Source organism: Sinocyclocheilus anshuiensis, unplaced genomic scaffold (genome assembly GCF_001515605.1).
Source record: "Sinocyclocheilus anshuiensis isolate Anshui unplaced genomic scaffold, SAMN03320099.WGS_v1.1 scaffold631, whole genome shotgun sequence".
NCBI classification, from domain to species: Eukaryota; Metazoa; Chordata; class Actinopteri; order Cypriniformes; family Cyprinidae; genus Sinocyclocheilus; species Sinocyclocheilus anshuiensis.
The window spans coordinates 1,617,639-1,639,582 of record NW_015548268.1 but is presented as its reverse complement, the minus strand read 5'-3'; the positions used below and the strand labels follow the sequence as shown (position 1 = coordinate 1,639,582).

General features: G+C 40.2%; 1 protein-coding gene across 1 annotated transcript in view; it reads left to right on the top strand.

Moving 5' to 3' along the window:
- The window catches only part of cdh19 (cadherin 19, type 2), a 74,074-nt gene that overhangs the window by 36,676 nt on the left and 15,454 nt on the right, over positions 1-21,944 (top strand). The window contains exons 9-11 of the mRNA XM_016443292.1: positions 17,570-17,691; positions 18,077-18,194; positions 19,999-20,241. Of these exons, the coding sequence (XP_016298778.1) occupies positions 17,570-17,691; positions 18,077-18,194; positions 19,999-20,241 (483 nt within the window). The remainder of the gene's footprint in view (positions 1-17,569; positions 17,692-18,076; positions 18,195-19,998; positions 20,242-21,944) is intronic.

Genomic DNA, 21,944 nt, shown 5'->3' with positions numbered 1-21,944 from the left:
TACTAAGGGAATCAGTCTCTCGAGACTGACCTCTGGTGTAATGAGAGCAGCTAGCTCGGTGCCCTGTAACGGCGGACCGGCAGGGGACAACCGAACCAGCTGCTCTAGAGACCTCCACGGAGGTGGCAAGCCTCTTAGCACCGCTACGTTCCCGGGCGGTGACTGAGAGTGGTGCTCGCAGGAGACCGCTGTGCCCTGTAACTATGGCAGGGTTAGCAGACCGATCTCCTGAGGGAACTGAGGCGAGACGGACACAGTGTAATGCGGTGAAACCCGCTCCACCCCAGAGGGGTCTGCCCTCATGAGTCCTGGGCCGGTGGCATCAGGACTTCTTGGCTGAGGACATCTTAGTCTTAAGTACGGTCCACAGATCCGGCTTAGACTTCGAGGCCCCCGACTCAGAGCGTCGCTTTCACTCATGGTCCCGACGTGGGGGAGCACGTGAGGCAACGCTCTGCTTTTGTGCCTCCCTGTATGAGGAGCTGGTACTCGGAGGGGGCTGCTCCCACCCAGCAGCCCCCAGAGCTAGCGAGCGGCGAGGAAGGAACCGCTGGAATGCCGCCTCCTGTTTACAAGCCTCCTGGTACCTGTCAATGACGGAAGTGATGGCGTCGCCGAACAGGCCAGAAGGCGCAAGCGGGGCGTCCATGAGGCAGACCTTATCTCTTTCCTTCATATCAGATAAGGTCAGCCATAAATGCCTCTCTGCCGCCACCAAAGCTACCATAGACCTGCCGATGGCACGGGCGGTCTCTTTAGTGGCGCGGAGAGACAAATCAGCGGTTCTCCTGAGCTCGGTAATATCCTCGGATTTTACCTGCTCACCCTCATCTAGCTCTTTGAGCAGGTCGGCTTGGAACGCCTTTAACACCGCCATGGTGTGTAGACACGCACCAGCCTGACCCGCTGCTGAGTACCCCTTTCTCACCAGCGCTGATGTTGTAAGTAGCGGCTTTGAAGGCAATGCCGGAGCCTTTAAAGACGACACCGCGTCGGGAGACAGATAGCTCGCGAGCGTCTGTTCTACCCGGGGCATCGTCTTATAACCGCGCTCACTCATCCCCGCCACATTGTCATAGTAATCAGAAGCGGGGATAAAGAGGCGGGCCGAGAAAGGTCTTCCCCACAACCTTGACACCTCGGTGTGGAGGTCAGGGAAAAAAGGCAGGCTCCGGCGCGGAGGTGGCGGCTTAACACGCAGAAAACGCTCATCTAATTTACTCTTCTGCTGCTCAGCCTCACAAATGAATATCAGACTGACACACACACACACAGAGCGCTTGCTGAATGACAGAAAGCTGATGCCGGTTCCACCACATGTGCTTTTATAGCTTCCTGGTCATTACGTCACCCGCCCGTGACGTCTCGCCCATCTATTGGACTGATTACACACGGGGTTCAGAGTCGGTTACGCTGAAGGACGTTCCCAAAGCGTCCTCCGATGCAGCTCGAGTTCCTGAAGAGGAACTGATATTCTCCATTTGTAAATCTTAGAAAGTCATGCAAATATATCCATTTTGCTGTCAGGAGTGGGCAGGACTTATGTGATTCTAATGTTCTATTAATAACCATAAAAGGTAGCTGTCATAAAACGAGAGCGAAAGGCTGCATGGCTAAAAACTGCTGATCAACTGAATGCGAAAGTAGCAACCATGTTAAAATGTTTTCATATATCTTAAAACAATGTCATTAAATCTTAGGCACAATACATTAAATACAGTCAACTGTAGCCTATATTTTTATTGAATTGATTTATTATTGAAGTTGCATTTTCTTTGTTCTATTATTTTTGGACTGATGGTGATTAATAAAGTCAAATAATTGTATTTGAGAGTTTCAGTGGTAATACCACTGCATTCCTATTGGTCAGTGTTAAAGAAACTCAGCTTAGCCTGACAGTTAGCCTGACCCAGACCAGGGACCTCATTTATAACCGTTGCGTACGCACAAAACATTCCCTGAAAGAGGCGTACGCCACTTCCTACGCAAAAGGTGGGATTTATAAAAACAACCTAGACAGGAAAATGTGTGCACCTGCACGCAAACTCTGACCCATGCGTACGGACTTTTTTTTCTTGGAGAGAGAAAAGTAATGAAGTAAACAATTATTTTAAACTCTGTTTTCATGTAGATATACACATTTACATTAAATATTCCACTCTCATTAATGGTGAAATTACATAAAGTCATTACACAGAAGTTAAACCAAAATTATATGAATTTAGACATAGCCTATTTAATAATTAATGTTACATTAAAACATAGCAGCTAGAAAACTCTGTTTTGTAGCGTCAGTCGCAAAATAATTCATCTTTAAATTAAACTGCAGATCACATGTTATGAGAAAATATTTTTTGTGAAAACAATGATCAATGATGCACACTTACTTTGATATTATGGCAAACACTGCTGGATTTTCTAATTTACTCTTCTGCTGCTCAGCCTCACAAATGAATATCAGACTGACACACACACACACAGAGCGCTTGCTGAATGACAGAAAGCTGATGCCGGTTCCACCACATGTGCTTTTATAGCTTCCTGGTCATTACGTCACCCGCCCGTGACGTCTCGCCCATCTATTGGACTGATTACACACGGGGTTCAGAGTCGGTTACGCTGAAGGACGTTCCCAAAGCGTCCTCCGATGCAGCTCGAGTTCCTGAAGAGGAACTGATATTCTCCATTTGTAAATCTTAGAAAGTCATGCAAATATATCCATTTTGCTGTCAGGAGTGGGCAAGACTTATGTGATTCTAATGTTCTATTAATAACCATAAAAGGTAGCTGTCATAAAACGAGAGCGAAAGGCTGCATGGCTAAAAACTGCTGATCAACTGAATGCGAAAGTAGCAACCATGTTAAAATGTTTTCATATATCTTAAAACAATGTCATTAAATCTTAGGCACAATACATTAAATACAGTCAACTGTAGCCTATATTTTTATTGAATTGATTTATTATTGAAGTTGCATTTTCTTTGTTCTATTATTTTTGGACTGATGGTGATTAATAAAGTCAAATAATTGTATTTGAGAGTTTCAGTGGTAATACCACTGCATTCCTATTGGTCAGTGTTAAAGAAACTCAGCTTAGCCTGACAGTTAGCCTGACCCAGACCAGGGACCTCATTTATAACCGTTGCGTACGCACAAAACATTCCCTGAAAGAGGCGTACGCCACTTCCTACGCAAAAGGTGGGATTTATAAAAACAACCTAGACAGGAAAATGTGTGCACCTGCACGCAAACTCTGACCCATGCGTACGGACTTTTTTTTCCTGGAGAGAGAAAAGTAATGAAGTAAACAATGATTTTAAACTCTGTTTTCATGTCGATATACACATTTACATTAAATATTCCACTCTCATTAATGGAGAAATTACATAACTGAAATTACATAAAGTCATTACACAGAAGTTAAACCAAAATTATATGAATTTAGACATAGCCTATTTAATAATTAATGTTACATTAAAACATAGCAGCTAGAAAACTCTGTTTTGTAGCGTCAGTCGCAAAATAATTCATCTTTAAATTAAACTGCAGATCACATGTTATGAGAAAATATTTTTTGTGAAAACAATGATCAATGATGCACACTTACTTTGATATTATGGCAAACACTGCTGGATTTGGTGGTCGAATGGTCCATTGTCCGATTTGAATAGGTCTAGTGATAATAGCTTACTGTACAACCGCAGCTGCACGTGTTGATGTCGTGTGAAAGCATCTCCACAACATTATGAAAAATACCACTGTGTTTGAAGGATACAACTTGAAGAAAACAGTAAGATTTGCACATTTCCTTTTTAAAATACTTTGTCAAAGAACGTGCGAGTCAGATTTACACTGCAATAAATATGCCTATCTGTTTCCACTAAAATAGCAAAAAGATGTTGTAATGTCTGATTACTTTTCTTAGGGAATTAATCATTATTATTCTAGCTCAGGTTTTGAACGGAATCGAATCTGAAAATTCGAAGTCAACCTGATTAGAACTGATTTCGGCAGACCTTATCTCTTTCCTTCATATCAGATAAGGTCAGCCATAAATGCCTCTCTGCCGCCACCAAAGCTACCATAGACCTGCCGATGGCACGGGCGGTCTCTTTAGTGGCGCGGAGAGACAAATCAGCGGTCCTCCTGAGCTCGGTAATATCCTCGGATTTTACCTGCTCACCCTCATCTAGCTCTTTGAGCAGGTCGGCTTGGAACGCCTTTAACACCGCCATGGTGTGTAGACACGCACCAGCCTGACCCGCTGCTGAGTACCCCTTTCTCACCAGCGCTGATGTTGTAAGTAGCGGCTTTGAAGGCAATGCCGGAGCCTTTAAAGACGACACCGCGTCGGGAGACAGATAGCTCGCGAGCGTCTGTTCTACCCGGGGCATCGTCTTATAACCGCGCTCACTCATCCCCGCCACATTGTCATAGTAATCAGAAGCGGGGATAAAGAGGCGGGCCGAGAAAGGTCTTCCCCACAACCTTGACACCTCGGTGTGGAGGTCAGGGAAAAAAGGCAGGCTCCGGCGCGGAGGTGGCGGCTTAACACGCAGAAAACGCTCATCTAATTTACTCTTCTGCTGCTCAGCCTCACAAATGAATATCAGACTGACACACACACACACAGAGCGCTTGCTGAATGACAGAAAGCTGATGCCGGTTCCACCACATGTGCTTTTATAGCTTCCTGGTCATTACGTCACCCGCCCGTGACGTCTCGCCCATCTATTGGACTGATTACACACGGGGTTCAGAGTCGGTTACGCTGAAGGACGTTCCCAAAGCGTCCTCCGATGCAGCTCGAGTTCCTGAAGAGGAACTGATATTCTCCATTTGTAAATCTTAGAAAGTCATGCAAATATATCCATTTTGCTGTCAGGAGTGGGCAAGACTTATGTGATTCTAATGTTCTATTAATAACCATAAAAGGTAGCTGTCATAAAACGAGAGCGAAAGGCTGCATGGCTAAAAACTGCTGATCAACTGAATGCGAAAGTAGCAACCATGTTAAAATGTTTTCATATATCTTAAAACAATGTCATTAAATCTTAGGCACAATACATTAAATACAGTCAACTGTAGCCTATATTTTTATTGAATTGATTTATTATTGAAGTTGCATTTTCTTTGTTCTATTATTTTTGGACTGATGGTGATTAATAAAGTCAAATAATTGTATTTGAGAGTTTCAGTGGTAATACCACTGCATTCCTATTGGTCAGTGTTAAAGAAACTCAGCTTAGCCTGACAGTTAGCCTGACCCAGACCAGGGACCTCATTTATAACCGTTGCGTACGCACAAAACATTCCCTGAAAGAGGCGTACGCCACTTCCTACGCAAAAGGTGGGATTTATAAAAACAACCTAGACAGGAAAATGTGTGCACCTGCACGCAAACTCTGACCCATGCGTACGGACTTTTTTTTCTTGGAGAGAGAAAAGTAATGAAGTAAACAATTATTTTAAACTCTGTTTTCATGTAGATATACACATTTACATTAAATATTCCACTCTCATTAATGGTGAAATTACATAAAGTCATTACACAGAAGTTAAACCAAAATTATATGAATTTAGACATAGCCTATTTAATAATTAATGTTACATTAAAACATAGCAGCTAGAAAACTCTGTTTTGTAGCGTCAGTCGCAAAATAATTCATCTTTAAATTAAACTGCAGATCACATGTTATGAGAAAATATTTTTTGTGAAAACAATGATCAATGATGCACACTTACTTTGATATTATGGCAAACACTGCTGGATTTGGTGGTCGAATGGTCCATTGTCCGATTTGAATAGGTCTAGTGATAATAGCTTACTGTACGCTGCACGCTGCACGTGTTGATGTCGTGTGAAAGCATCTCCACAACATTATGAAAAATACCACTGTGTATACAACTTGGTTCATCCTGGCTGGATATGAAAATTCAGTATACCAGAGCAAAAGACGCTCATTGGTTTAGCTGCGCCTATCACCTACGAGCTTTCCCAGAGGGCGACACTGTAATGTCTGTTTACTTTTCTTAGGGAATTAATTATTATTAATTCATTCAGGTTTTGAGAGGACTCGAATCTGAAAATTCGAAGTCAACCTGATTAGAACTGATTTCAAATTTGATAGTTTACACTTTAATCAACTGTTCGTCCAGCGAGACGTTAACGTCCGTGTATCTTAACAATCAGACTATTTGTATTTTTCCTTGGCCACTGGTCAATACACTTATAATACTTTGTAAGCTCCTAGCGAGGTAACGTGATCTTGGCAAGGTTTGACTTGTCTCTTGAGACCATAAGCTAGATAGGACAGGAACTGCGGAGACACTTCACTGACCCTGCATGAGTTTTACGACCGCAGAGGGCTGCATAGGGTGCTTCTCAGTTTGTCTCAATGGAATGTGATTGTTTCATGTGTGACTCAATAGTGTAAGTAGGTCCGTTTGAAGACAGAGATCCTACAATTTTCACCTTATTAGCAAAGCTGCATCATTTTAATTTGATTTAGATTGTTTAAAACAATTTAAATACTATTTGGCCAGTGGAAAAGAATGAGCTCAACTCTATTCTAAAATATTTATCTGAGAACTATTTTAAACAGTTTTGTTTTTATGGATATTTTGATATATTTATTCTAAAACATAACAAGAATACTGGATGATTTTTAGCAATAAAAATTGTGTATGGCACAAATAGCATTTATAGTCCATATCTCATATTCCCTTAATGTCTGAGATGGTCCTCACTGCAGAACACAAAATCCAGGGAGCGAGGTTTGATCCAGATCCAACTCCTCCCACCTTACATATACCTAAAGCTACCCATCGCCACCCCTAAACCTACCATCTCCACCCCCTAGATGTGGATCCAACCCCGCACCATGGATCTTTGTTCTGCAGTGAGGGGCTACTGTAATGTCTTGTACCTTCGATGGTGTTAAACATGGTGTCACGTGGATGGAATGTGCATGGAAATTATATGCAGATGAGGTTATGCTTAGTAAAACTATGCGTTGTAAGCTCCATATATGGTGATTTCGGGGAGGAGTTGGGATGGAGATGCACGTACGCACAAACTTACTCTGACTGGGATTTATAAAGAGATTTTTGCACAGGTTCTGGCAAAATCTAGCTTTTGTGCATACGTACACTTTTAGGAAGAAATTTATGGAGAGTTTTATAAATGAGACCCCAGGGGCCTCATGTACAAAACTTTCCGTAGATTTTTTCTTAAAAGTGTACGTATGATTTGACGACATGATGATTTGGCATGATCTTGGATTGTTTGGTTCTTCGAAGCTCATGCCGGAGTTGCTGTCATAGCAACAGGTCCATAAGCTTAAACCTGCTCCGGAGCAGGCGGATAATGTAGAGTCGTGCATTAATTTGAGTGATGACAGCTATTATGGGAGTGGCTTGGTGGAGTGCAGGAGATGCAGATAACATGATCTTGACCCTTTAAGAAACTTTAATTAATGCTGTCACGTAACAAATCTGTAAAAATATAAATAAATTAATTGCTAATTACTACATTGAGATAAAAATGTAAAGCCTGTACAAATATTAGAAATCGTGAATGTAAATAATTGGGAATCATGTAAAAAATTTTAATAAAATAAAAACAGTGCACATTTCATTGATCTATTATAACATTTATGTAGTTCTGTTCGCTTGGCTGTTTCCTTATAAAAGTCCAAAAATTTGTCAAGTTTTTCGTCAGGTGTCTTTTTTAATTATATGATGTCATTACGTTGCTGTCTTGCTGCATTGCTGATCGTGGTTTTGAGTATCGATACATAGCCCCTTTTAAACCAACCCATGAACGCGCAATTATCTCAGATAACTCAATCCAGCCATACTAATCATCAACAACAGGTGCGCTCGAAGAACTGAATTAGCCAGATCCTGATTAGCGAGATGATATCATCTTGGATGTGACATTTCATCTCGGATGTAATAAGCGACGTACGAAGAACGGGCCCCAGAAATACGGTGTGTGTAAATAAGTGTACATAATTGTCTGACGTGGTGTCACTGACAACATATTATAAAAAAAGAAACGTGCAAATCTTATTGTTTGCTTTAGATTCTATCCTTCAATCACAATGCTATTTTCATAATGTTCTGAATGTTCATGAAATAAACACCTCCGTGCAGCCTTGGTTGTGCAGTAGGCTAATATATTCGGACCTATTTAAACTTGCCAGTGGACTGTTCGACCACTGAATCCAGCAGTGTCTGCCACAATATCGAAGTAAGTGCGCATCGTTGATGTCCTTGCTAAAACAATTTCTCTTAACATGAGATCTGCAGTTTAAAGAAACATTACTGTGTACCTAGCACTCCTCGCTGTCATTAAAACAGCATGCAACAAGAAAAGTGATCAAAAAACAGCGCATCCACTACAAATATGTCTAAATATCTAAATTCATAAGTTTTTGTTTAACTTTTGAATAATGACTTTATATAATGTCGATGCTTAACTCCATTAATGAGCAGAATATTTAATCTAAATGTGTATATTGAAAGGAAAAGAGAGTCTGAAATCATTAGGCTTCGCTATTACACCAGTAAAAGAGTGCGTACGCACGGTCTAGAGTACTCGTACGGTGCGCACATATTTACGCCAAGTTTATTTTTTATAAATCTCAATATGTACGTGGAAAATTGCACAACGTTTATACATCAGGCCCCAGGTTAGTTTCCCATCATTAGTTTCCACAATGACTGAGGTGGATCTATGTTAAGTTTGCTTTATGGAACCAAATCATTTGACAGTAAGTCAGATTAACTTAAATAATCATCTAGTCAAGTCAAGTCACCTTTATTTATATAGCACTTTAAACAATACAGATTGTGTCAAAGCATCAATGCATCCAACCACACTGGAAATCCTAAAGGAAATTCTAATTATTAGGTTACTTCCAGAGGTCACAGCAAGATGTTATCAAGTGAACGTCATTTAAAAGTGGTACCGCTCAAATAAATATGCATGTGGATATGGCAAAATAAAATTATGTAAAATAAATTCCTCTCCTGATGTAAATGTAACTCCCCACGAATTAATGCAGCCTCCTCATCTACAGGATCCCATGTAAAAAGACATGCCATTTTTGTCAAATTTAGAGTGTCTGCAGGATGAAAATGAAAGTGGTGCGGTGAGAAAAATAATCTGGTTTCCATTTGCTTTAAGATTATTTTTCTTACCCCAGTGGCTGATAATGTTACTTGTTTCCCCCAGGAAACAAGACTAAATGTTTTATTTTATTTTTTATATAGAAACTGCATCTTGATTTAAGAATTTTTAGATATTTGTACTTGAAATAAGGCAAACATCTCAGCAATAAAAGCATTTTTGCCGCATGAATGAATGAATTAATTATTTAAACATCGCTTACGCTATAAAAAGGGAGAGGAGACCGAAAGAAACTCTGAGTTTACCGAAGAAAACCTGCTCCCGACCAGGTTAGGTTCGCAGAGTAAGTTACTATGGTAACTTACCGAGAGGTTTAGTTTTGTCTTTTATTGGAACCGAAAACCCTGAGTTTCTCTTTTTTGGGGTTAACAAACTCTGAGCTTCCAACAAAACCCACTTTCTGGAATACACCCCTGATCTAAACCAGGTTGGGTTTGTCAGGTTTTGTCAACTCAAAACTCCCTCTGCACCTCTGACGCTGGTTTCACACTGGATGCGCAAGCAGATCGGAGGCAGCGCAGAAGCTGTGCGTATGCAGAGCGGGAGCAGCACGCACCCATTGAGCTTCCACACCGGCAGCGTTTGTCATGCGCAGCTGAACCGCGGCTTGTATACTGCAAATACAGACGAGTATCGTTCATTCGGTCACGTTTTTCAGGTGTTCTCAGACAACTGTCTCTCATGTGCTTTGATTTATGATATGGGCAGCACACTCTGCTGTGATGCGTTCGTGTTCCCCTCTGTCCCACACACATGCATATACCATGCGGTATAGTCTAGTTTGCATGATAAAAGTAATATTAACGTTGAGATATTCATATACACTATAGTTTTAATCATTTAAACAAGCTTTAGAAATTTGGGCAAAAACTCCTGGCAATGATGTGTTTTCATGCATTTATTAAGCATTTTTTTCACAGTGCTGAATGACATATGGAGGTTGGGAAACACGGAACAGATCAATTATTTGATTTTATGGTGAAATTAGCTATTTTTCGTGTTTACTCTTAACTTATTTTGAACAAGAACAATGTACTGTGGCTTTAATTCAGCGTGTGCGTGCAGCAAAAATAGACTCGGCGCCAAAACGATCGCTGCACTGCCGCTTCTGGGGGGTATTCCAAAAAGCAGGTTATGTGACATACCCGGGTATGTTTGAGGATAAGCGAGCGGATAACCTCAGCTTTCGGTTCCAAAATCAGTAACTTACAGTATAGTAACTTGCTTTCTGAAGATAACCTGCTCCGGAGCAGGTTATGTTCCAGGGTTAGTTCACTTCAGCGCAAGTGACGAGCCTACTGACGAGCCTTCAGTGGGCGTGACAGATAGCGCTATGCACTAAGCATGTAAACGACCATTGAACAAAAGAAGAAGAAACAGCATGGTGCACTTTTTCTTAGCGTCTGTTTCCATAGTGACTCGTCGATTCGTCGCTCTGTTGAGAATGTCTTGAGTCTTAACCAGGAACATACTCTGGGTTGAATGAACTTACTCCTGGATGCGTTTTTGGAACCACATACCTCGAATAAGCAAGGTTTAGGGTTAATCAATCGAAAGTTCAGTGTTTAGCTGACGGTAAGTTAACCATACTTTCAGGAATACACCCCTGCTCTGCTCCTGCTACGCGCTGCCATGTCGCCTCTGCGTGCGGTGTGAATACCGGACTCTAAACTGTTAACATGGACGCCGGAAAAAATATGCGCTGCTTATGGCCTGAAGTTGTTCATCTCGCTTCGTACTACAGGCCACTGGTCTGCAAAACAAAACCAGCCCTTTCATTTTTTTGTTTTTCAGAATTCCCATGGGCTTTTATTTAATAATAAAATAAAACAAACTAAACTACCCAGTGGGGGGGAAACACAGCAGCAGAAGGACAAGGCTAGCTGGGCAGATATGAGGGGAGCAAACACAGATGAACATGACACAACAAACTGGCACAGGACAGAAAATACTCGGAGAATAAATTGGGAAGCAAACAAGGAGGGTAAAGAGGGAGGACAGTTGATGAACTAATAATGAGTTAACATGTAGGGCAGGGTCAAGACAAATAAGACAGGGGAGCACATGGCACATAGAAACAAAACAAAGCCATGTGCTCACACAAAACATAACAAAAACAAAGCCAATGAGAACTCATGATCCGTGTGTTCACACAAGACAACACAACAGCACACAGCCAAAGAGAACACTCACGAGCCACGTGCTACAAACATGACAACACAAGAACCAACAAAGACGCGAGATGAGTGCACTGAACACTTGCACTCACAACAAAGACAACACATGGAACACGAATGTTTAAACCCCGACACTGAACCAAAACTGGGGCCCGTTTCAATAAGGAGGTTCAACCAACTCTGAGTTGAAACTTGAACTCTGAGTTGACTTAACCTGAGATGGGAAACTGAGTTTTAGGGTTCAGCACAGCTGAATTGAGTTAGTTCAATCGACTCTGAGTAGGTTGACTCTCCCTGCGTTCCAACGCACTTCTGCGTCATCTTAACAAGACGATCAAGGAGGCGCCTTCGTCGCATCATTTTGTATGCTGGTTGACCCCCAATCATCTTTTACGTTAAAATATAATATATTTGTATATGCAATGTAATATATTTATTTGTAATGTATTTTGTGTCTATGCATTTGAAACATTTGAATGGACTGATAAAGGTGGCTGTAAAGTATTTTTGTTAAAGTACAATGTCGTTTTGACCATAATAACGTACCAAATCTAACTTGAATAAATATTACAGTAGTATAAAAAAATACTATACATACATTTACAGGTGAAGTCGAACTCTGTGACGCCAAACTTCCCTGTGCAAAGGATCATGGGGGCCCTAAGTGTCCATCGGTTGTACCCTTCGAAATCCTTCATTCCGAAGGGCCCTTTGAAGTGGCCGGTATTTAGCACTTCGGTTTGGAACGACCCTTCAATATGGCAGCCATGATCGTTTTCACTCCGAAGTGCCCTTCAGAGGGTGATATATATTCCATTTGGAATGCACCTTCTGAGTTTAGCACATGCGTCACAACTATGAAAAGCCATGATCAATGAAGCTCTGAAATTATGATTCACCATGGCAACAGCACCCCGCAAAAAGAGGTCCACATATTTCTGAGTCAATACGTAACTTTAATTCTTAATCACTGTTATAATATCTAAAGTAAAAAGTGGCAGAACAGTAAATTATTAAAGTAGTATTTATTTTTTATGGTATCCTACAGGCAAAAGAAAAAATAACAAAACAACAAAAGCAGCTAAACATGAGGCATACAACTATAATTCAATCAAGGTAAAGCTTTAAGCATAAAAGGTTCATGAATGTAGGCTACATGACTTTACAAGCATTTGACATTAAATAAATATCATTCAGTGTCTATTTCAGTGCGCAGCAGCTTTTTCCACATAGTCTAATGCTTTTTACACATAATTAATGTTCTCTAATCCAAATTGTTGCATTTCTAAATTAGAGTAATGAAATTAACATTTGACTTATACTCAGCCAACAGCAAAAAGGCTCGCAAAAATAATGAAGAACAGATGAAGGGGAGATGGCCACAATACCGAGAATTGGAAGAATATTAAAATCCAACAGGAAAAAGAATAACTGTTGCTTTTGTATTTGTAGGAAATAAAGATGACCAAATAAATTGGAACAGCTGTTGTGGTGGTATATATATATATCTTGAAGTACCCTTCCATCTGGCAACCTTCCATTCCATACAGTGATCAGCTTCATTTTCGATGGGTTTGTGCTCCAAAAACTACACAAATATTTTAAGAAAGATCGTGAGAGCGAGACACACTTTCCTCACCGCTCTGCACACAGCGGCCTTACTAATGTGCTCTGCATCCCTGATGTTATATAGAAAACGACCATTTGAAAATTGTAGCGCTCAAATAAATATGCATGCGGATGTGGCAAAAAAATTCAGAATAATCCTCTCCCGATGTAAATGTAACTCCCTAAGAATTAATGCAGCCTCCTCATCAACAGGATTCTGTAGGCCTTTAAAAGCACATGCCGTTTTTTTTTCACTTTCAGAGTGTCTGCATGATGAAAATATGTGCAATGAATGAATGTACCTGCACTGCAAAAATGCTTTTCTTACTTAGTATTTTTGTCTTGTTGTTTCCAGTCAAAATATCTAAAGACTCTTAAATCAAGATGCAATTTCTACCTAAGAAAAATGACAAATGTATTTAGTCTTTTAAGTGTATTTTTCTTATTTTGCAAATAATCTGACAATATGGTAAGAAAAATTATTGTTTCCATTTGCATTGTTTATTTTTCTGGTTAGGGTTAAGTAAAATGCACTTAATTTAGATTCCCAAATACTATGAAATGCATTTTTTTTGCAGTGTGAATGAATGAATGAGGTATTTAAACATCGCTTACACTTTAAAAAGGGGTAGAAGACCGAAAGAAACTCGGGGTTTACCGAAGAAAACCTGCTCCCGACCAGGTTAGGTTCACAGCGTAAGTTTCCATGGTAACCAAATCCGAGTATAAGTTACCTCTCTTTGAGAAACGGGCTTGATTTACCCTGCTTTCTCAGGTTTGACAAACCTTCCATTCTGAAATGGAAAACCCAGTTTCCCTCATTTCAGGGTTAACATAATCAGAATTTTCACTTAACCTCTTTTCTGAAACGGGCCTCTGAACTGACAGGGGTGCCATGATTCAAACATCACACTCCGAACGTGTAATACAAGGATGAAAGAGCGCCTGTCCCAAGTGAACTCGAACCGTACACTCACACAGAGACAAGATGATACATGAGTGTTATATTGTGAAATAGTATAAAATAATTAAATAATAAAGTAATACATCAATAATATATACAGTATATTAAGAGTTGAATTGAAGAGTTAATTTGCAAAAACAGAACTCTGTTTTTATACATTTTTATAAAACATTTTTTATTGTGCATTCCAAGTAACATCAATCAAACTACAGTTGGGTAGTTTTGATTAAGTAATAATAACAAAGGCTTGTGCACACCAGAACGATTATCGCGCGTGATTATCGCCGACGTTAAACGCCTCGTGACTAAACAAAGGGCGCCAATGTGAGTGTGCACACCGGCACGTCATTTTTTAAATAACGCCTCAGGCTCGTTTTTTTGGTTTGACGCACCGCGTTAAAAACTGGCCAGCATCGTGCGTGCTACGAAAAGACTGGTCTGTGCGATGAATAAATTTACCACTGTAGCGCACGTGCGATACAGTTTTGCATGTTCATAACACAGCCGCTTAATAGTGTGAAGTGATTCCGTTGTACTTGTTTGTGTGTGTGAGATTGATTATACTTGGTAGTTAGGGGTGTGCGATATGACGATTTTTGATCGTGGACGATTAAAATGTCTCCACGATCTGCTTTTGAAGAAATATCGTTGTATCGTGCTACAGGCACATTCTGTTAGCTGCAGTTCTGGCTCCTCTGTCTCAATATACTGTACAATGCCACATGCATTCACATCAGTGTTAACTCAGCGGTAGTTAATCTCACGGGACACTGCACTTATGCGCAATCACAAAACAACAGTATTTGCATCTGCTTTAAAGCCATACTGGTTAAACATTTCATTCACGGGCTGTTCTGCATATGCTTTTTATGAGCGCGTACTCATGAAGCGCGCTCACACTGAGAGCCTGTCGAAAAGCGCCTGATTATTGGACTAAGTCGTCTTTCGCGTCTGATTGATTTTGCGTCTAATACTGTCAAAAACACACAAGGTTTACATATAAACACAGCTGGTTATGTCTAAAATGAAAGTAAACAGTTGAGAGAGAAACGCGTGCAGCTCTTAAAGGGACAGTAGCTACTAAACATGCTGCCGACTGTCATTATTCACTCTCTCACATTTTGACCCAAAGCTGTATTAATTTATTTCTTGTGCTGAACACAAAATAAGATATTCTGAAGAATGTGGGTAACCAAACAGTAGCTGGTCCACATTGACTTTGACAGTAGGAAAAAAATACCATGGAAGTCACTGTGGACCATCAACTGCTTGCTTACGATTTTTGATCGTGGACGATTAAAATGTCTCCACGATCTGCTTTTGAAGAAATATCGTTGTATCGTGCTACAGGCACATTCTGTTAGCTGCAGTTCTGGCTCCTCTGTCTCAATATACTGTACAATGCCACATGCATTCACATCAGTGTTAACTCAGCGGTAGTTAATCTCACGGGACACTGCACTTATGCGCAATCACAAAACAACAGTATTTGCATCTGCTTTAAAGCCATACTGGTTAAACATTTCATTCACGGGCTGTTCTGCATATGCTTTTTATGAGCGCGTACTCATGAAGCGCGCTCACACTGAGAGCCTGTCGAAAAGCGCCTGATTATTGGACTAAGTCGTCTTTCGCGTCTGATTGATTTTGCGTCTAATACTGTCAAAAACACACAAGGTTTACATATAAACACAGCTGGTTATGTCTAAAATGAAAGTAAACAGTTGAGAGAGAAACGCGTGCAGCTCTTAAAGGGACAGTAGCTACTAAACATGCTGCCGACTGTCATTATTCACTCTCTCACATTTTGACCCAAAGCTGTATTAATTTATTTCTTGTGCTGAACACAAAATAAGATATTCTGAAGAATGTGGGTAACCAAACAGTAGCTGGTCCACATTGACTTTGACAGTAGGAAAAAAATACCATGGAAGTCACTGTGGACCATCAACTGCTTGCTTACTCACATTCTTCAAAAATAACTTCTGTTCAACAGATGAAATAAACTGATTCAGGTTTAAAACAACTTGAGTAAATGATGGTATACAAATTAAACACTATGACAGAATTGAAAGACAGATGCCAGAATTTCTATTTTTGGTGAACTATTCTTTTAATGTTAATAAAACAACAAAACACAGAGAAAAATTACTCACTGCTCTTGACTGATGTGTTAAAGTGTAAGAGGTGTTATGTTTCTGCACTCTTCCATTTTTAGCAAATTAAGAAAACTTTGTCTAAAAAGAGAGTTTTTGATGGTTTGTATTTTTTTGTGCTCTGTATGCAACATCAGTGCCTGTTTAAGTGATGAACTCCATTACTTCTGTTTGTTTTCAGACATGATAACAGACGTTTTATACTTGTGCTACAACTTTTTGGCCTGTGCTACAAAACTTTCAACCTCTGTAGCACCAGTGCTATGTGAAAAAAAAAGTGAACGTACAGCCCTGTATATATATATTAATATATATTATATAACTATTAATATAGTTATAATCAGTGGTGTAGTGGTACCTGGAGAAGTGGGTATACTTTTAATTTATGCCCCATGACGGCAAAGCCGACTGATAAAGAAGTGGGTATATGCCGTATACCTGCGTTTACCCTCCACTACACCACTGGTTATAATATTATATAATATATAATATTATAATATTAATATATTAATAAACTGTTTAAATCATTATAATGAGCCTTTAATTGCCTACATAGCCATAAGTGCTTAAGCAGACGCATAACCCTACGCATTGCCACAGCGCACCGACAGAAGTAATGTGTCAGTGAAAAACAGTAAGGAGACGGCATTAACATTTTAATAATTTGATAAATTAGTGCTTTCTTTGTTCTCTGTTTAAGAGATTAACTTGGCGACACTTACTCGTCATCTCCGCAGTAGTGATGCAGTGATTTATGGATACCATAAATCTGAGAATATTTGTTTTCCATTTGAATTGGTTCATTTGAAAGTAGACATTTCACTCTCTCTATATATATTTTTAATGTCTGTAAGGCAAAGATATACACAGAGTTTTGCGCTCAAGTTCACAGACCGAGACGGCAGAAAGCGCATCTTGTTTGCTTTCATTATTTCACAAAAGTGCGATTTGTTGTTATTGTGAGTGCACACAAATAAACGTGGAGTCTTTACAGATTTGAAAGATGTATTACTCTTAGAAAATATCTCTGTTTTGCCTACAAATGTAATGAATCAGAGAGTGTGTGGTTTATTTATGGAGTTGGGTTTAGCCCTGATGAGAATAACGAATATCAATCTATCGTCTATAGCAAGAGCCCATTCTCTCTTTTATGAACTGCCTCACATGATTCAAGAAAGGAACAAGGCTACAATATCACATGTCTCAGTCTAAAGAGTCGTATTATTTAATCCTTATTACTATTTTTCTTTTATCACAAATCATTTATAGTTAGTTAAACACATTTTTATGTCAAAAGAGACCTGAAGCTTACCTTTTTTCCCATTTTGTTCCGCTTTTATGTACTCTTGTCTGAGAGCACGGGGTATATTATTTAACCAAAGTTGGTAAGTTCCCTTAGCTCTTCTTAACTATAGTAACTGATGGGCAATAAAGAATAACATGTATGTTTTACTGCGTCTTTCAGGTGATGAGCAGCTTTCCTCTTCAGTGTCTTTGCACATCACAGTCCTTGACATCAATGATAACGTGCCCACCCTGTCACAAGACTATCAGCCCTATGTGTGTGAGGACACACAGGCAGGAGAGGTAACACACACAAAGACAAAGTTTAAATCTTTCAAATTTTTCATTGGCTGAGACAATATAGAGCTTTCTCTGTCTCTAAAGAGAATTGCTCGCTCATTTTGCTCACCCCTTTTAGATACAACACCTGTTTAGTTCAATGAAGTAAAGAAATCAAGGAAAGATGAACCGCTAACAATGGCCTGGTCCTGGTTAAGCTGCACTGGTGTATTGAAAATATATAAAACACATACAGAGTTAACCAACATTTTAACAATCACTAGATTTATGTATGCAAATAATAGTTAAAGTATGTCCTGTTGGCAAGGATCTAACTATTTGAGATTGAACTGTTAATAAATTGAGGTACATGCACAGATTATGTGTTCTATGTATGTCTCACTTAAAGCTAATTGAGTTGATCAGTGCCACTGATGCAGATGATCCTGTAGACGGCCATCATTTCTATTTCTCCATGATCCCAGACAAACACATCAACCCCAACTTCACCATCAGAGACAACCAAGGTATGTCACAACATGAGCTTTCTAAGTTTAGAATGGCTGGTTTCACACACCTTACACCTGCGCACAAACAGTAAGTGGTGCATATTTATTTTGTTGCCAATGTTAAGTATAGATTATTCACACAACAAATGTGAGCAGCACTGTGCTAAACAGTCTCGCCCAAGCAGCGAGTAGAGCTCCATGCTGAACTCAGCAGAAAATATGTCTGCCAGGCACATGCACACAGACAGCACTTTTTAATTACCTGTGGTAAACCTGACTGAATCTAGATGATTTTAACAGTATATAGTTATAGTTTGAAGTTATTATTTTTTTTTACAATAACAATTTGACTTCTGACTTATTTAACATGAAAAAAAACTCAACATAGTACCTTAGAAATCACATGTACACTGCTCAACTTAAAAAAAAAATAAAATTAAGAGAACACTAAATCAACACATTATAACACTAATGCCGAGTTCACACTGCACAATTTTCAAAGTCGTCGGATCACTGTTGTTTTCACACTGCATGACAATCTGGGGTAGCATTCAGTTGCTGCTGTGTTCACATTGCACGATGTATCAGCGACAGTAGCTTACTCACTGCATGACTTTACAATAGGAAGAATCGCAGACAACTCTGTCTGGTCCGCAAACTACATTTCACAACCAAACGCACGCGAAAAGTGATAAGTGAAATAACGCAAGATCACTCCTTTCCGAACTTCCCGCTGCCTTGTATCTTGCTCTCTCATTGGCTGCAGGTCATCGCCGATGTAGTTTTCAGTCAGAACTCATTTCACACTGCAGGCGATTCTCTCAGATTGTGTCTTTGATAATACACACTGTGTGATTGTCACTCGCGTGAACGAGCACCAATTTGCCTCAGATTTTAGACATTTGTCTGTGATTTTTCAAAACTTGACGGTGAGTGAAAATTTGGGCTAAAATCGTGCAGTGTGAACTCGGCATAAGTCAGTTAAACTTCATGGATATCAGGCCATGTCCACACGTACACGGGTATTTTTTTAAACAGAGTTTTGCCTTCTTCCGTTTAAAAAAAAAAAATCTCCGTCCACATGAAAACGCAAAATGTTGGCCAATCAGAAGCCTAAAAAAGTTTCCAGTAAGCGGAGATAACAGCGCATGCTCCGACGTCACATGCCAAAATCTTCGGTTTCGCCGTCTACACGATAACACTGCAACCGGAGTTTTTGAAAATCTTCACTCTGGCAGCAGTTTTAAAAAATGTTCGGTTTCAGTGACCTGGTGCTGCGTTTGCATGTGGACGAATGGCCAAACTGCATAGAAAAAGCTGCGGTTTTGAAAATACCTGTGTTCGTGTGCACAGGGCATCAGTCTGTCCAGTTAGGAAGCATAAGTTATTGTGAATCAGTTTCACCTGCTTTGGTGCAAATGAAAGTGACAACAGGTTCACTGGAGAGGCAACAGCAATACAACCCCTAAAAAGGGAATGGTTCTGCAGGTGGTCTCTCCTTATCCTTCCTGACTGATTTTTCTCTAGTTTTGTGTTTTGTTAGCGTCCTTCTCACTACTTGTAGCACTACTTGAGGCAGTACATGCAACCCAGTCAGTTTGCACAGGTAGTCCAGCTCCTCCAGGATGGCATATTCATATGTGCCACCGCAAAGAGGTTTTGGTTTGGAGGTTTGATCGTTTTGTTTTCAACTTGAATATTTCATTCATTGAGATCCAATGTGAGATTTAAGTGTTTCCATTAATTTTTTGAGCGTGTACCACGTGTTTACATGATGTACTGTGTGTATATATAATTGTGTCATAATCTGAAACTGTCACAGATAACACAGCTAGCATTCTGGCACGGCGGAGCACCTTTACCCAACATGATCGCACACACTACCATCTTCCTGTGGTGATCAGAGACAGCGGTTCCCCCATTCTGTCCAGTACCACCACTCTTACCATCAGAGTGTGTGCGTGTCAGCCTACAGGTCACTGCCCATCGGGTGGCAAGGAAATCTCTCTGGATGTCAGCATGCAGATTTTACTTGGCCTGTCTGTTTGCCTCATCATACTTACAGGTGAGCCATTATGATAATTGGCATTAAGAACATCTCATTCAAAGTGACTATTTTTAAAGTGGTATTTATGTAACCATAGATAGATTTCGCCATTTCTGATGAATTGTGGGATACATATGTGGTTGCATCAGTACTGAATTGCAAGACTCTCTTTTCTAGCAGAGCTCTTGTGTTAATGAGGGAATATTCTCTACACTCCAAACAGGCAAGTATGACAGAATCCAGGACAATCTAATAAGCTCTCATAATCAATATACTGATAAACCAGTGTGACCACACACTAATATAATAACACTGATGCTTAATCAAGTATCAGAATGCTAATGATATACTGTATGTAAATTAAAATGCATATATAATTAGCATATGTGCAGTACTGAGTGAAACATAATGAGCATTTCTCTTTAGTCAGACAGCCATTATCTTGATCACTCTGTCAGACTACATTTTGTGATAATGACCATCTGACTATACATTATTGTTTACTTGTGTTTTTAAATAGTGGTGCAATATTTGTGCTACAGTCCTGTCTTGTGTTTCCCTGTTTTGTGTTTAAAGTGTCTTGTTTTGTAATGTATTTGCTCTCTTTTGTTTCTGTTTTTGCTTCCTGTGTTCAGTTACTGTTTGCTTTGTTCCCTGTGCTGTCTTGTTTGCCTTCATAGTTCCCTTTGTTTGTTACCATAGCTACCCGTGTTAATCACCATATATATATATATATATACGTGTGTGTATAAAACCCTGTGTCTTTGTCTGGTGTTGTCCATTGTGGCTGTGTGTTGGTTTTTCTTCAGTTCTGTTCCTATGTTTTTTGTGGGTTTAGTTTTGTTCCTTGTGGATCTACTCCATTTTGTTTTTGTGATTGGCTGTGTGCATTTTTGTCATTTATTGAATAAGCCACTGCATTTGGATCCTGCTCTACCTCCTTTCTGAGATCACCAGCTTAACAGAACACCAGACCAAGGTATGGATCCAGCATTTAGGCTAATTCACCTTCGACAGGGCACACGCTCCCTCGAGGACCACATTCAGAATATCCTCGAAGGACACTTTGTGAATTTCTGGACCATGCCCTGCAGCTATGTGGTTCCTCCTTCACAGTGGGAGAGGTGGAGGAGGCCCCTGTCATGGGGTCATTACAGAGTCTCATTCCATCATGGCCTCCACTCCTGCGTCTCGTCCTGTCATGGCTGCTATTTCAGAGTCTCGTTCCATCATTGCTGCCACTTCTGAGTATTGGCCTGTTATGGCCAAGGAGGTCATCTCTGAATTCTCTGCCTGTCCTGTCACTGCCACAAAAGCCATCCCTGAATCCTTTGCTCATCCTGTCACGACCATGGAGGCCGTCTCCAAACACCCTGCCTGCCATATAATGACCACAGAAGTGCTCTCTGCCTCAGAGAACTCTCCTTCTGTCCAGTTATGGCCACAGAGGCCGTAACTGCCTCTGCACCCTCCACCGTGGTGGACTTCAACTCCATATGCTCTGCCGTGGGGATCTTCAGCCCCATCTATTCTGCTGTGGAGGTCATCTGCTCCACCTTGGTGGTCTTTGGCTTCACCTGCTCTGCTAGCCTTGTTAATCACATGACAGCTAATCACCTCCACCTGTCCCTTGTTCACCCTGGTTAACTCGTGTGGGTGTGTGTATATATGTACGTGTGTGTGTGTGTGTGTGTGTGTGTGTATATTATATATATATATAT